Source organism: Aspergillus multicolor (assembly GCF_047715735.1).
Source record: "Aspergillus multicolor strain CBS 133.54 unplaced genomic scaffold BDW74scaffold_28, whole genome shotgun sequence".
Lineage (NCBI taxonomy): Eukaryota > Fungi > Ascomycota > Eurotiomycetes > Eurotiales > Aspergillaceae > Aspergillus > Aspergillus multicolor.
This window is the reverse complement of record NW_027395979.1, coordinates 229,938-244,950: the sequence shown is the minus strand read 5'-3', so window position 1 is coordinate 244,950 and position 15,013 is coordinate 229,938. Positions and strand designations below refer to the sequence as shown.

Genomic DNA, 15,013 nt, shown 5'->3' with positions numbered 1-15,013 from the left:
TGAGGAGAACATATAAGGAATGCCCCCTCCTGCATTTCTCTTGGAATCAAATTATACCCTCTATATACAATCGCAAGCATGACTTCCTCTTCCAAGATTAATTTGTTCGGCCACGCCGATGTCAAGTTACGAGGTTCTCCATCACGGGACTCGGATTCCGCGGATACTCAGAGCCTTGACCTAGCCCACTCACGGGTATACCACATCTACCATACACTCATCCGTTACGACTACCGAGTGTTGGATACAGATAAGAACCACCTCTACTACGTGTACAATTCACACCTGAGACCGCTCAAGGCGGACATAACGATCCATGCTGGCGAAAACAGCTCAGCGCCGGTATTAGGCGTCTGCAAGTTCCTCCACCTCTCGCGGCATTGCAAGGTCGGCTTAGGAGACCCGCAACATACTGGGGCCATGCTCTGGGAGGACCTTCAATGCCAAAACCTCGCAATATCCAAGTACCGGTGGCCCATGTCGGTACCTATGGCCAATGGGAGACTGGAGCGCCGATGGTTTATCTGGAAGAGAACCCATTCAGTCGGCGCGAACGGGAAATCGCCGTTACTATTCAGCCTGCGCAACTACAAGCTCGTCGATGAGCAAACTGGGAATGTGGTAGCTGTTTTTACCAGTAACAGCTTCAAAAGCGCTCGAAAGAACGGAAAGCTCCAGGTGACGGATGGGTATGGCCCCGACTTCGATATAATGACTCTTATTACGCTGCTCGCTATGTATGAGAAAGTCCGACGCAGATGGGCCAAGGGAGGTGGTGGTGGTGGAGGAGGAGGAGATGGTGGTGGATAAGAGGCGTCGATACTGGCTTTGCATTTTGCGTGTCGAATATACCCGTATACCCATTGCAATTTTTCTTAAAAGGCGTAATCTATAGGAATGCACTATGTTTGCGCCGTTGTTTTAGGTGATTAAAGTAGTTCGCTAAGAAATGATGCAGCCTAGTTTGGTCCCCAGCCTTGGCTATATTAACTCCCACTAACCCGATCCTTCTCGAAGCTCTGGACTATGAAGAAAAGAGCACCGGCTGGTCCAATTCTTGAAGCTCGTGAGCTTGCGACAGCTTCTCATGGCTCAACGAAGGTCTCATCAGAAATCTCGCCATGGCTGCTTGGAATGCAAGCGTCGACGAGTCAAGGTACAATCCCGCCCTGCGTCCTGGACCCTTCCCCGCTCCATTTCCTACTACTCGTCGAGTCGTCCCTTTCGATTTCCGCTGGTTTCTTTTCTTCGTACTTATTTACTTCCAGTGTGACGAATCACGACCGGTTTGCGCCAACTGCGCCCGGCGTCAGACAGACTGCGAATACGATTCCTCCGGGCCTCTCCGATGGATGACAGACGAGCCATCGCGTTCCCCGCGTGCCCTCTCCGACCGACAGCAAGCACCGCCATCGCCCGATTTTAGCCTGCTCCGCCAGTTCCGCAGCAACCACGCGAGCAATGGCGATTCGTCCTTACCTCCGCTAAATATCTGCGACTTGGAACTGATGCTACAATGGGTGAACGAGACTCATGGCATCTTTACGCGGAGCCAGCAGACCGAGGCCATCTGGCGCACCCACGTTCCCCAAGAAGCTCTTTTTCACTCCTTTCTCATGCACGGCATCCTAGCTTTATCGGCCCTCCATATCGCATGTACACGAGTACCGACAGCCCTAGGTGACGCCGCCAAGGACTACCTCCAGGTCGCTATTTCGCACCAAGACCAGGCACTGACGCTCTTCCGCGAGCAGCTCGCCGATATAAACTCCAGCAATGGCAAGGCTATGTTTGCCTTTGCTAGCATCACTGTCATTTACGCCTTCGGCTTCCCACGGACCCCGGAGCAGGGCAGTACTGCGGTTGGCGACTTGGTGCAAGCGTTTGTGCTGACTCGCGGGGTGCAGCACATCCTAAGTCAAGCCATGGACACTATCTTTGAAGACCGCCTATGGGCACCGTTGCGCGAAGTGAACAACTACGAACCCATCCTCCCAACAGAGAGTCGAGTAGCTATCGAGCAACTACACAAGGCCAACGAAGCGTGCACCCGGCAAGACCCGATCCTCCACGATTCGGCCCTATACCAAGAAGCAATTGGCCACTTGGCGGATCTCATGTCGGGCGTCCACGCCGGGCTCGGGTTTGCACTGGCTGCCCGGTGGGCGATCAAATTACAGCCAGCATTTCTAGATCGGTTGCGGGACCGTCGACCGCTGGCGTTGGTGATTCTTGCTCATTTCTGTGCCATATTCCCTCGGCTCCGCGACGTATGGTTCGCATCCGAATGGAGCACGCGCGTCTTACGAGAAGTTTGGTATACTCTGGATAACTATTGGAGGCCATTTATCAACGCTTGCATGGAAGAGGTATTTGGAGAGCAGTATGCTGTGATGGACAGATGATATGCTCGAGGCCAACCGGCTTAGATACCATCTAACGAAAGAGAAGAAGAAGTCTTGGTCTATTGCTATGGTATATACTCGTTACACGGCAACTTCGCTGATACTCAGTCCTCCCTTGGTTGTCATGACACGCCCCCGGCCCAAGAGGCAATTCACCTCGCTGGGGTGGATGACGACGAAGATCACCATCACCAGCCACATCAACAATGCGTCAAACACGTATATAAATGCCTCGTTTCTCAGGAGGTAACCATCCCAGCCTTGCAGGTATTCGATGACACGGAAGATGGATCGGATCAGAATCAGGATGCTTGAGCCGTACAGGGCATACAAGTGTTTCAGCCATGGCGTCGTGCTAGCGTTTTCAAGCGCGGTGGCGTTACCGCTGATTCGCCGTTGGAAAATGAATGAGCAGATCACGAAGAACCCGAAGAAGGCGATTTGCACGAAGAGACCGCCGACAATGACATTCTCTCCCGTCTGCTGTGACTCTGTTACAAGGAGACCCGCACCTACGGTTGTCAACCTCACTTGCATTCGATTGACGTTATTGGGGATGTCAACATGATCAACGTACCTGATGCTTGCATCAAGAAACTGAGAACGTCGCCCGCAACGAAGATCTTGGTCATCCAGCCGACGCGAATGATGGAGAACTTCTCGCCTCGCACCAAGACTATGATGCGACCCAGGCACATGTAGATACTCGCGGCGAAGAGCGCTGGCGCAACCAGCAACAGGACACTCTGCATGATGTATGGACCAAGTGTCCAGTCAGGCGTTTGGGAAGACGATATAGCTCGGCCGATATATCCTATGAACTCGACTGGTTTGGTCAGCGGGGTTCGGACGGTAGGGCTCTGAGAACTCACAATATCCTCCCAGCACCAAGGGAATGAAAAACCACGTTCTTGTTCGGAACATGTGATACGTATGCATGCCCGTTACGATTCCATAGAGAACAATGAAGATGGCCGCCGCCGCCATGGACGGGTCGTAGAAGTAGGCCTTCCAGCCCGCAAAACCGCCAGACATCTTGGAGCGAATTGATAGCAGAATCAACTACAAAGAAAGAAAGACACAATTGAAAGAATTTGACTCTAAATTTCCGTCCGGATCATTTCTTAAATATCCCCTCCAGTGTCTGTTGCCTACTGGCCCTTCTCCATCTTGGCTCCATCGTAGAACGTAACCACCTCGTATATCGTAACCTTTCCCCAATGCGGTATCGCGCGCTCGCACCCCTACCCCGATTGAGTAACGCAACACGAACCCTGGTCTAGAATTAGATTCTAAATAAAACCCAAGACACCCCAGCCCCTCTATCTGCCTACAATTTCCCCGTCTTCTTCCCATTCTCCAAAACAAACCGATACCTCGCCTTCCCCTCATGCATCTCCTCCAACGCCAGGTTCACCTCCTCCATCGGCCTGCTCTGCACCCACGGCTTTACCCCCTTCTCCGCCGCCAAGTCCAGCATCTGCCGAATCTCCTCAGGAGACCCAATCTGCGACCCCGTCACCTTGACGCCCTTCTGGATAAGCGAGAATGCCCGGAGCGCCGGTAACGGCTCCTCAGGCGCACCAACCTGCACGAAGACCCCATTCCGCTTGAGGAGCCTCAAATACCCAGACAGCGGCATATTCTCCCCGGACACAGTGCAGATGATGATATCCAGGGACCTCGCGTACTTCTTCGCCCAGTTCTTGTCTTCACCCGTCGCGATGAACGTATCGGCGCCAAGTTTGTCCGGCCACGATCCCAGCGCATCGCCCTTCTTACTTGAGGACCGCGAAATCGCAGTAACGGAGTCGCTCCCCATCGCCCGCGCAAACAGCAACCCCATATGCCCTAACCCGCCAATCCCCACAATCCCAACCCTCTTCCCCGGGCCAGCTCCGAACCGCCGCAGCGGCGCATAAACCGTAACACCACCACAGAGCAACGGCGCCGCCTGTGCACTGGATAGCTTCTCCGGAATACGAAAAACGAAGTGTCCCGGACCGCGCCATCGATTCGCGTACCCGCCGTAGGACTTTGATCCGTCAGGAAACCGACCATTGTATGTTCCCACCATCTTGGGACAGTAAGATTCCTCGCCGTCGGCGCAGGCCTCGCAGTCTGGTCGTAGACAGGAAGAACATTGCGCGCCGACGCCGACGCGGTCGCCGACTTTTATGCCTTGCTTGTTGCTGGCTGCGCTGCCGATGCGCGTTGCTGTCCCGATGATCTCGTGGCCCACGACGCAGGGGTAGTCGGCTGGTGCCCAGCCCGAGCGGATGGTGTGAATGTCGCTGCCGCAGATGCCGCAGTGCGTGATTTGTATTTCGATGTCTGTTTCTTCGAAGGGTTTGGGCGTGAAGGTTTCATGGGTAAGTGGGGATTTGGGGTCGTGCGCGACCCAGCCTGTAAATGTGTCGGGCATTTCTATTTTAAAGAAGAGCAGGGTCTAGACTCTAGAGTAATGGATGTTTAGAAGAAATGATAGATCACAGCTCTAAATGCGGAGAGTGGAGGCGTTAAGTAGAGTTGGAGACAACCGAAGTTTATTTTTGCCGAGGTTGATTCTTGCCGTGACTTCATTAGAGTGGGTGGGTTGGGGTTATTCTTGACAAAACTATTCAACAGAACAAAAATATAAAACAGTGAAGAAGAAACGAAAATGGGTATATGACGCTACTTCATCCCCATCAGCTCCCCCAGCTCATCGCTTGTCAACGTGCTCCGTCGCCGGTCCCCCGTCTTCTTTCGCGTGACTTTACCACGAGTCCGCTTTCTGTTCTCTTGCTCGCGGCGCGCTTTTTCGGCTGCGCGGGCCTCGTTTTCGGCGGCTGCGAGTTTCTGCGATACGCTCATTCGAGATGGGGCCTGTCGGGTGCGATGGTTAGATAAGGCGGTGGTTGAGATCGGTCGGCGCATGAATCTACTTACCGGACGTGGCCCCTTGGGCTCGACTCGCTTCCTTGATGCCCGTCTTGTTACAGCGTCTGATTGATGGGCTTTGATTGGCATCGTGTCGTCCTCTTCTTGCTTTTGTTTGGGTTGGGGTTTGCGCTCTCTCTCAGTGAAGGCTACCTCTTTCCGTGACGGTTGTTTCGACGACGCGGTATTATCGGTTCGCTCTTTGAGGGCTCGACTGGAACTCGGCTGGGGTTTCTCCTCCGGGGCGGGTGTGTCATCTTCTGGCTCTGCCTCTGTCACCTCTGCCCCAAAGTATTCATCTTCTTCGTCCTCTTGATCCTCGAATATCGGTGACGGCATGGCCACGTCGCTGTCCCGGACGTGGGAGTGTCTTGGGTCGACATTGACATCGAGCTTCAAGCCCATTCGGAGCTCTTCAGCTCTGACGGAGCCTCCTCCATCAGCAATCCGCTTATGCCATCCATCCATCATGGTGACTGCTTGTCTCCACCGGCTCTCCATCTTCTCCCAGCCGTCACGCAGTCGTTTAATCTCTTCGTCGCGCACCTCGACCTCTTCCAGAGGAACAAATGATGGGTTCGTCAGCAGTGTTCGTAGATGCTCCAGCACCTGCTCCATCTCGCCGGATAATTCTTCGCATGATGCAGGTAGGCTTGTGACAGCAGGACCTCCGTAAGTTGACCTTTGAGCTGTACTAGCTGCGCCTTGTGAGTAGCCGTTTTCAGCTGCTGCATCTTCTTCCGCCGATAACCCTTGCAAATCCTTCAAGGTATGTACAGTGTTTCGTGCAAGGGTGATGAGGGAGTCGTTTTCGTCGCTGAGATTCTGCAGCAACTGCGTGAGGAACTCGTTCGTTTCCTGCTTCAAGCTGTATCCGGGGTCATGCACCCCCTCACCCCCTGACAAATATCTTCTCGACGACTGACTAGCGGCGGGGTTGATGTTGATTGTTGTCACACCCAGCCCATCCCGCTTCCCTCGCTGCCTGTCCGCCAGGTGAGCCTTTAGTTTCTGTAGCTCGAGATCGCGCTTGCGGATATCGTTGGCGCATTGGGATCGGACTTGTTGCACGTTCGTCTTCATGCGTTGAACTTGGTCTTTCAGGCCTCGGATAGTAGCCTCTGCGCTCGACATGTTGGTCTTGAGCGCACGCTCTTGGGCTTCAGCTAAAGCAAGCGATCGCGACAGTTCGGACTTCTTCGTTTGGAGTTTTTCCTATACTCTTAGCACATGCCGTCCAGACTCGACATTGTTGCACATACTATCTCCACAGTCTTATGGGCATCCTCCGCTCGCAGTGTTCGAATCGTCGTCGCTAGGTTCTCTCGATGCTCTGATTCCCGCTGGAACTTATTAGCCAAGTCGCTTCCATGACATGCGCAACAACCTACATCTCGTCGCAGAACCAGGTCGTTCACCAAGTTGATAATCCTGGCCATGGTGTTGGCCACCCCGCCTTCCTCATTCTCCGGGTTCGCAAAGTCGATCGGTCGGCCGCTCTTGACGAGGCCCCGTGCTAATAAGACATTATTGATGTAGGTGGAAGCAGCCTGCAGATCCCCCTGCGACTCCATGGCGGACGTGCTTGTCCTGCAAGCAGCCTGATATAAGGTAGAGAATTCAACCGAGAGTCTATCCTCGGACGAGGGTATGGTTGTTAAGTCAAAACTCCCAAACGGGAAGAAAGTAAACAGCGACATTTGTGCGGAGAACGAGACAGACCAAAGACGCCGGCCCCGCCCGTTCTGTGGCGTCCGGTTGCCAGGTTGACCGCACTTCGTCACTGGAGCTCAACGGCTATCAAGAACAATGATCTTCACGGTGTTGACTTTGGCTAATGTGGGTGGCTGACAATGGGATCGAGAGGTACTTCTTTGTTTTTGGACCAATTGCTCTGACTTGAGCATTGTTGACCTATCAACTAGGAGAAGCCGCGCTGCTCCAACGGCAGGGCCAGAATCTCTACGGCCAAGGCAATTGGGACGGTGCAATTAGCGCCTTTACAGAGGTAGGACCCAGTCTTGTCTTCCAAATAGCGCGTTGTGATCGCGACTGCTATGGATACTGAACTGGTTTTAAATTGGTGCCTCAGGCACTGAAATGTCCTGATGTAGATGCACTCTCGGTACTGGATAATCGAGCAGCAACATATACTAAACTAGTACGGTACGATCAAGCTTTGAAGGATGCTAGGCATATGATTAAGCGGGACAAGCAAGATGAGCGAGTGCGAACCCTGACCATCATCTGGATTCACATGCTGATCGACTATAGGGCTACATGCGCTGTGCTAAGGCACTGCTGTTGGACGGGAAGCCTGAAAAGGCCCTTGAGGTCTATGCATATGCGCTGAAGACTCTACCAAAGGATAATCCACGGCGTCAGGTGCGTTGTCTATGCTATATCGTATCAGCTGTTATATGTTTTGAGACTAACCCAGGCAGGTTCTGGAGCAAATGCATACGAAGCTTCACGAGAAGTTGGTATCCAAATGCTATGATCCGTTCAGTGTATTTCCGCTAGAAATAGCGAGAATGGTTCTGGATCACTTCGATTTCAGGCAAATTGTGTAAGTATCCAGATCTTTTTTTCAAAACGCCTCTAACCTGGATAGTGCTATTCTACGAGTCTCGAAAGGATGGGATCGGTTCCTCTCCTCTCTGCGTGACTTGTTTATGCGCATCGACTTTACTGGAGCCCGCAGCAAGATTCATTGGTCTTCTGTCCTGGCGTACATCCGACGCTCCAAAGCAATGCTCACCCACGCCATTGTAATCAACATCACCAAAGCCTCCATCCACAGAAGTCTCGAATACATTAGCCGCTGTCCGAACCTTCAACATCTCGAGATCCTTTCTCCATCATCTCCAGAGGCCATCCAAAACCTCTTCAAAGGTTCTAAAAATCTCAGGATGCTCCTAGTGTCCTCTCAAACAACGATACCCCAAGCAACCCTCACGAAACTTCTATCCACTCTCCCTAGACTCGAACGGATTGAGATTCACAGTGCCTCGAAATCACGCGTGACAGACACTACTTGGCCGCCGTCCCTACCTAAGCTACAAAGCATTACTCTTGGAACCACCGAGTCTGGCGTGGTGGAGAACTTTGTTCCAGCCCTCTACATCCCTCGCCTCATAGACCCTTCAACGCCACTGTCCATATCCAACCTCGCCGAACTCCGTCTGCATTCTGACCCGCAAATATTTGTCCCTTATCCGCCTTCATTCAACCCAGCGGACTTTCCACATCTCAAAAAGCTTGACATCAGTGGTCTCTACATCGGCGGCTCTTTTGGCCTCCCATCTTCCCTCGAGTTTCTCCGCATCCGGGGTGGCGCAGCACTCGAAGCTCTCCCATTCGCTACAGTTGACGAAACCTCCGAGGACCCTCAAACTCAGCCTCTTGACCTTCCAAATTTGACGACACTCATATTCAGCGATGTCCCATGGGTCACACACCTCACGCTGCAAGCCTTTGTGATAGAAGCAAAAGTGCCTCTGGACGTACTGCACGTGGACAGCTGTTTCCGTATCACGGCTGCGTCTCTCTTTCCAATCCTTCGGGCTGGCTCGCATCTGCATACGCTGAACGTGTCGCACATCATGGGAATTGAAGATTCGACGGTTGCCGTGTTTGTTGACGCCCTGAAGACGTTGAAGGTCCTCAATCTGTCCTTCACCGAGATCACTGGAGTTACTATCAAAGCGCTCGTGGACACACAGACCGCGGATGATAAATCTAGTGTGGAGTGTGTCTATGTGAAGGGGTGTGAGAGGGTCTCGTCAGATGCTATCGAGTATGGACGGTCTCATGGTTTGGTTGTTGTTACTTAGGAATCGCTAGAATAGAGTACTGTTCGTAGACCATAAGACCAAGTCAATACGCTTGGCTACCTTCTTCTGGGTTTATACACAGCGAAATCATCGGGACCATGATATGCTACACTCGGTGGCTCCGTTCAGATAAGTCATCACATCATAATCATGCCTATCAAAGGACTCGTCCAACCTTCATACCCAAAGACAACCTCTCCTTTGACTCCCCTCAACACCCCCGGCCCCGCCCCGGTCCAGAACGTACAACTACAATGTCGAAGCTGCAATAGGAGGCTTCTTCTCCTGGAACCCGCCATTCGGATGAATGATAACCTTGGTGTATCCATCAACCCTCTTATCGAACTTATCATACGCAACCTCCGCCTCGTCGATGCTGATCTCGTGCGAGACGACGAAGCTCGGCTTTGCTTTGCCGGCGATGATGAGGTCGCGCAGTTGTCGGTTGTATGCCTTTACGTTGCATTGGCCGGTGCCGAGGGTGAGGCCCTATGTAGAGAAATCGTGTTAGTCATGCGGACTGAGGCTAAAGGTAGGGTTGCGGGGAGGAATGTACCTTCTCGAACAACTTGCCAAAGCTCAAACTGATCATACCCTTCGCTGCTGCAGTATCACCAGCGCCGGGGTCACTACGATCCCATCAGCCGTCCATCCACACTCCAAATAGCACCAAAGAAGGAATAACGCACCTAGGCACATAAAGCCCCGGAATCCCCAACCCGCCACAAGCCCTCGTTACCTTGATCATATTCTCGAGCACGATATTCGGCACCTCCGTCGCATTGTCGCCCTTCCCACTAACAGCCTGGTACCCCACTGCATCAACACTCCGATCAACCAGCTCGCCTCCATTCGCAGCAATGATTTGGTCCACCGCATCACCCGCTGTAAAGTCAATGGGCACAGCACCAATCTTCTCGGCAGCCCGCAACCGCTCAGGGACGCGGTCGACAACGAAGACCCGTGATGCGCCGCGCAGCTGGGCACTGTACGCGGCCATTAAACCTACGGGTCCAGCGCCGAAGACAGCGACACTATCGCCGGGCTGGAACCCCGAGATCTCGATCCCGTGCCAGCCGGTCGGGAAGATATCGGCTAGCAGGATGAAGTCTGCTTCGTGTTCTGTGCCGGGTGGGAGCTTGAGGGCGTTGAAGTCGGCGTAGGGGACGCGGAGGAATTGTGCTTGGCCTGCGACAGTACAGTAATCTTAGCCTCCCTGCTCTTTGGTGTCCTTAATGAAGCAGAAAGGTGTACTTACCACCCCGATACGGCCCCATAGCAACATATCCATAAGCACCACCTGCAAAACCTGGGTTTACGCCCGTGCAGAAAGCAGTCTTTCCATCTTCGCAGTTCCGGCACCGTCCGTCGGCGACATTGAAGGGCATGACGACCCGGTCGCCCTTTTTGAGGAGGGTTACGCCGTCGCCGAGTTCTTCGACTATGCCTAGGTTCTCGTGGCCTCGTGGCCTGTCAGTTGGACTACGTTTAGAAGGTATTGAATGTGACTTACCGAACGTGATGCCCGCCTCTGCTGCGGTTCGTCCTTCGTACATGCTGCGATAGATGAGTACGGTGTATGCGCTGGTTTGCTGCGCAAACTCACTGAAGATCTGAGCCACAGATTGCGGCCTGTACAGTCAGGACCAATAGGACAGTCAGTTATAGCGGCAGGAACGTACACTGGTGACTTTGACGATAATGTCATCTGGATGCTCCAACCGCGGCATCTCAACTTCCTGGACCTTGACATTGAAGGGGCCAACGTAGTTGAGCGCTTTCATCGTTCGCGACGCCATTTTGAGTATACTGCAGGATTTCTTGCCAGAAGTCAACTGTTTCTCCTCAGCTTGTGAAGTGGCTGCAGCTGATTATTAACAGAGACAGAAGGCGTGCGGGGTGCGGAGTATGGCACGGGGAAAATTGACATTCCGGGCAGTACATCATCATTATTGCCTTTGTCGCATTTCCTCCGAGGTGAAAGAACTCAGAAACCTCCACAGGAGAGTGACCTATAAGCAGACGCAGATGCATACCAAGCAGCAGGGGTGGCAGTGGAGAGTTGACGTGGGGGATGGCGGGGAGGAAGCGGGCGAAACTACTGCATTGAGAGGACAAGGCAATGCGGCCCGCAGAGCTGTATTCGGAAACGCAAATCCGATCTTCTTGAGGTCAGGTATACTTATAGCTCGATCTCGCTCTTTGGAGGCTCCCAAGAAGCTAGTCTACTGATAAGCAAGGATCTCAGCATGGTCGTCATCTCGCGCTTTCGATCGCTTTGGGGCGTTGATCCCGGTCCCCAGCAGTCCGAGTGGAGGAAGAAGTTTGTTGAGTGGAAGGAACATGGATACGGTACTTTATCTGTTCTGGTAGTGTGAGGTGATACTAATTAAGGGTGCAGCTGGAATTGAGATCGACTTTGCTGGCATGAGCCCAGAGGAGCTCCAGCTTTTGCGCAGCATCTGTGATGAGGTCGGGTTGGAGACCAGCGTCACGTCAGTACGCCCCCAGTTTCTAGATTGAAAGGTCTAATGAACGCAGATTGTTCTCATCCTGGCCAAAGTACATTGGTCGTCGCCCTCGCGGCTTGACGCCAGACGATCACGCCGAGTTCTTCAGATCGCAGCTGCGGCTCGCCTCCATACTGAAGCCTGTTAAGGTTAATGCACAGTCAGGAGCGTATGTCTTATAGCTCCTTTCTGAGAATGAAATGAACATGACCTGATTGTTTGCAGAGATCACTTCAGCTGGGACGACTCAGTGGCTTTCTACAAGAAGGCGCTTCAAGTCGAGAAGGAAGAGGGCTTCGACGGACGAGTATGCCATGAGACACACCGAAACCGGTCCCTTTTCAACCCGTACGCTGCAGATTATATCCTGCAGAAAGTGCCCGAGTGCGTTTCGTCTGGTCATGCTAAGAGTCCCATGTCACTGACAGATGTAGGCTCACAATCACCGCGGATATCTCACACTGGGTCGTCGTCTCTGAGCGCCTTCTCGACGTTAATGAAGAGGACCAGGAAATTCTCGCCCGTGTCATTCCCCATGTAAGTCTCACCCTTTCTCATGCAGTCAGTCCACAGTGAGCCCAAGCTGACGCTGGCTTTCTCTCTAGGTCGGCCACATCCACACACGCATGGGCACAACCCAAGCCTCACAATGCCCGGAGCCCCTAAACCCCGCCTTCGCCGACGAACGTGCGTTCTTCGAGAAATTCTGGCTGGACATTGTGAAACACAAGCAAGCGACGGATCCCAATGGAAGGCTGACGTTTGTGCCGGAGTATGGGTGAGTACATCCCTACGAGGACCTCGTTATTGTGCGACATGGCTGATGCTGTGTTCAGGCCTTTTCCGTATCATCCTATCGGTACTGCTCAAAGCCATGGGGACCTGGCGGATAGTGAGGGTGCGAGACTGGAGAAGTTGTTCAACGGTGCTGTCGGTTAATCATAGAGGTACTGGTAAAATATAGAATCGGATAGACGGGGAATGGAGATATATATCTCGAACCACGATATGTCTAAGAACTTGGCCTTACATGATTAACCAGCGCCTTACCTTCCTCAGTTCCAGTCTACTAGCAGTCATTGCAAAAGTCGCAATTGTAGCGGAGGATTGTGTATCCTGCTATTGCCGCGGCATCAGGCGGGCATCGTCCCGATATCGCAACATCTCCGATCCGTGACAACAGCACAAAGAAACCCGTTAAGACGTCCCGGAAGCTGTGGATAGTAAGCAGAATGCCCATAGAGAAGTTGACAGAGACAGACTGTTCAATAATCAAAAGATCAAACAGACTACAATGACGTCGCGGTGATATACCCCTCCATCTTTGGTGCAAACGCTGCAAACCTTCCTTATCGGGCATTCTCCCCCGCAGCGGGCTTAAATAACTTCACCGGCATCGTTGCACTCTGACTCAATTCTGCGCTCCTGACTGCTTGGCTGCTTCCTGCGTATGCTTCTGACCCGATCTGCGTTGCGATATTTTGAGATAGAGGCAATTGGAGCAACTTCCTCCACGCAGAATCTTCACCATGCGCGAGCACTCGGCCCCGCTCCCGGAGGGGGTCTCCTCTCTGCTTGATACAGATTTGTACAAGCTGACGATGCAATGTGCAATCCTGAAATACTTCCCGGACGTCCGTAGGTGCTTGCTCCCTGCTGGTCTTGCTCTGGCTGACATATCCCAGAGGTTACATACGGCTTCACGAACCGAACCCCGCAGAAGAAGTTGACGCGGGGTGCATACAAATGGATGCTAACTCAGATGGACAGTACGGACTGAGCCCTAATCGTGTAGTCACCGCTGACATGCGCTTCTAGAGCTCGCGAACATCCGCGTCACAGACGACGAAATCGCATTCCTCAAAAAGCGCTGCCCCTACTTCAACACCGCATACCTAGACTTCCTAACGAAATTCCACCTCAAGCCCTCAGAGCAGATCGAGATCGAGTTCACTCCTACGAATGATACGGGAAACGACGAAGACCTGGGTGACATCAAATACGTCGTCAAGGGCAAATGGGTCGAGACGATTCTATACGAGATCCCCCTGCTGGCGCTCACGAGCCAGGCATACTTTATGTTCAGCGATAAGGACTGGAACTACGAGTGCCAGGAGGAGAAGGCCTATCGGAAGGGATATGTGCTGCTTGAGCACGGCTGCATCTTCTCAGAGTTCGGAACCCGCCGGCGACGCGACTACCACACCCAGGATCTTGTTATGAAGGGGCTTTGCCGAGCTGCGAGGGAGGGCAAGGCGAAGGGTCTACCAGGTGTCTTTACCGGTAGCAGTAATGTGCACTTTGCGATGAAGTACGACGTGGACCCCGTTGGAACAGTCGCGCACGAGTGGTACATGACCATTGCCGCGATCACGGACGACTACGAGCATGCGAACGAGATGGCGCTGAAATACTGGCTTGGTTGCTTCGGCGAAGGTGTACGTCGCATAGTCATAAACCTTGCAACGTTCATGCTAACAAACGCAGGTCCTCGGTATTGCCCTCACAGACACCTTCGGCACTCCTGCCTTCCTTGAGGCCTTCCGTAAACCCATCCCCGATTTCACCTCCGCCGGCACTGGCGCCGTCGCTACAACAGCCTCAGGACCCGGCACAACCACCGAGTCCAACATTCAAAGTGAAGCCGAAACCAAGCCTCCTGTCTCCGCACCTCTCGCCCAAGACCACCCTAGCTCCGCCGGCAAAACTTACGCACAAGTCTACGCAGGCGTGCGCCAGGACTCAGGCGACCCAGCATACTTCGTGAAGATGGCCCGAGACTTCTATGACCGGGAGGGCATCACGGGGGCAAAGACGGTAGTGTTCTCAGACTCGCTGGACATTGAGCACTGTCTGGAGTACAAGGTTCTGGCTGAGGAGGCCGGGTTCAAGCCCGTATTCGGCGTTGGGACATTTTTCACAAGTACGTCTTCCTGAATATCTTACCTTGACCCCGATACCTATAGAGTGCGATTGACTAACATGATTCTAGATGACTTCATCAACACATCCACAAATGAGAAATCGCAACCCCTCAACATCGTCATCAAGATCTCCTCCGCGAACGGTCGGGCCGCCGTGAAGCTCAGCGACAACATGGGTAAGAACACGGGCGACAAGGATACCGTGCAGGCCGTCAAGAAGAGGCTGGGGTATGTAGAGCACGAGTGGGAGGAGGGAGATGAGCGGAATCGCTGGAGTGGGAAGTGATTTCTTGAACTATAGAAGTGAAAGCATTGATACGAGTATGAGGGCGAGTGGAAAGGCAGGCCAGCAAATAGAATAGAGCTGATTCAACGATATATGGATACCGGATTTATCCGTATATACCTGAAATATA

At 53.0% G+C, this 15,013-nt stretch overlaps 8 protein-coding genes across 8 annotated transcripts; 5 read left to right on the top strand and 3 right to left on the bottom strand.

Moving 5' to 3' along the window:
- Positions 1-78: 78 nt before the first annotated feature.
- BDW74DRAFT_181498 (uncharacterized protein) lies at positions 79-810 on the top strand (the record flags this gene model as incomplete). The annotated part of the gene is made up of 1 exon (XM_073730045.1): positions 79-810. One exon carries the CDS (start codon positions 79-81, stop codon positions 808-810), a length of 732 nt encoding a protein of 243 aa, XP_073580508.1.
- A 233-nt stretch (positions 811-1,043) lies between these two features.
- Positions 1,044-2,446, top strand: BDW74DRAFT_69880 (uncharacterized protein). The gene is made up of 2 exons (XM_073733488.1): positions 1,044-1,156; positions 1,269-2,446. Exons 1-2 carry the CDS (start codon positions 1,088-1,090, stop codon positions 2,403-2,405), a joined length of 1,206 nt encoding a protein of 401 aa, XP_073580507.1. The 5' UTR covers positions 1,044-1,087; the 3' UTR covers positions 2,406-2,446.
- Positions 2,179-3,469, bottom strand: BDW74DRAFT_159500 (RTA1 domain-containing protein). Its single transcript, XM_073725469.1, has 2 exons — positions 2,983-3,469; positions 2,179-2,917 (listed from the first exon to the last, which is right to left on the bottom strand). The coding sequence occupies exons 1-2, from the start codon at positions 3,155-3,157 to the stop codon at positions 2,487-2,489; spliced, it is 606 nt and encodes a 201-aa protein (XP_073580506.1). The 5' UTR covers positions 3,158-3,469; the 3' UTR covers positions 2,179-2,486.
- A 266-nt stretch (positions 3,470-3,735) lies between these two features.
- Positions 3,736-6,901, bottom strand: BDW74DRAFT_169968 (uncharacterized protein; the record flags this gene model as incomplete). The annotated part of the gene is made up of 6 exons (XM_073727084.1): positions 3,736-4,854; positions 5,019-5,022; positions 5,086-5,273; positions 5,337-6,521; positions 6,590-6,670; positions 6,719-6,901. The coding sequence occupies 6 exons, from the start codon at positions 6,899-6,901 to the stop codon at positions 3,736-3,738; spliced, it is 2,760 nt and encodes a 919-aa protein (XP_073580505.1).
- Positions 6,902-7,141: 240 nt separating this feature from the next.
- On the top strand, positions 7,142-9,720 carry BDW74DRAFT_159496 (Leucine Rich Repeat domain protein). The gene is made up of 6 exons (XM_073725467.1): positions 7,142-7,193; positions 7,253-7,335; positions 7,420-7,554; positions 7,602-7,712; positions 7,772-7,896; positions 7,942-9,720. The coding sequence occupies exons 1-6, from the start codon at positions 7,181-7,183 to the stop codon at positions 9,161-9,163; spliced, it is 1,689 nt and encodes a 562-aa protein (XP_073580504.1). The 5' UTR covers positions 7,142-7,180; the 3' UTR covers positions 9,164-9,720.
- Positions 9,413-10,962, bottom strand: BDW74DRAFT_181492 (glutathione-independent formaldehyde dehydrogenase; the record flags this gene model as incomplete). The annotated part of the gene is made up of 7 exons (XM_073730044.1): positions 9,413-9,652; positions 9,720-9,792; positions 9,853-10,351; positions 10,422-10,625; positions 10,677-10,720; positions 10,770-10,795; positions 10,846-10,962. The coding sequence occupies 7 exons, from the start codon at positions 10,960-10,962 to the stop codon at positions 9,413-9,415; spliced, it is 1,203 nt and encodes a 400-aa protein (XP_073580503.1).
- A 450-nt stretch (positions 10,963-11,412) lies between these two features.
- Positions 11,413-12,612, top strand: BDW74DRAFT_181491 (sugar phosphate isomerase/epimerase family protein; the record flags this gene model as incomplete). The annotated part of the gene is made up of 7 exons (XM_073730043.1): positions 11,413-11,515; positions 11,565-11,658; positions 11,705-11,842; positions 11,899-12,057; positions 12,108-12,210; positions 12,279-12,451; positions 12,510-12,612. The coding sequence occupies 7 exons, from the start codon at positions 11,413-11,415 to the stop codon at positions 12,610-12,612; spliced, it is 873 nt and encodes a 290-aa protein (XP_073580502.1).
- Positions 12,613-13,105: 493 nt separating this feature from the next.
- Positions 13,106-14,966, top strand: BDW74DRAFT_187177 (nicotinate phosphoribosyltransferase). The gene is made up of 5 exons (XM_073731423.1): positions 13,106-13,311; positions 13,359-13,442; positions 13,492-14,111; positions 14,161-14,596; positions 14,666-14,966. The coding sequence occupies exons 1-5, from the start codon at positions 13,203-13,205 to the stop codon at positions 14,881-14,883; spliced, it is 1,467 nt and encodes a 488-aa protein (XP_073580501.1). The 5' UTR covers positions 13,106-13,202; the 3' UTR covers positions 14,884-14,966.
- The last annotated feature ends 47 nt before the right edge of the window (positions 14,967-15,013 follow it).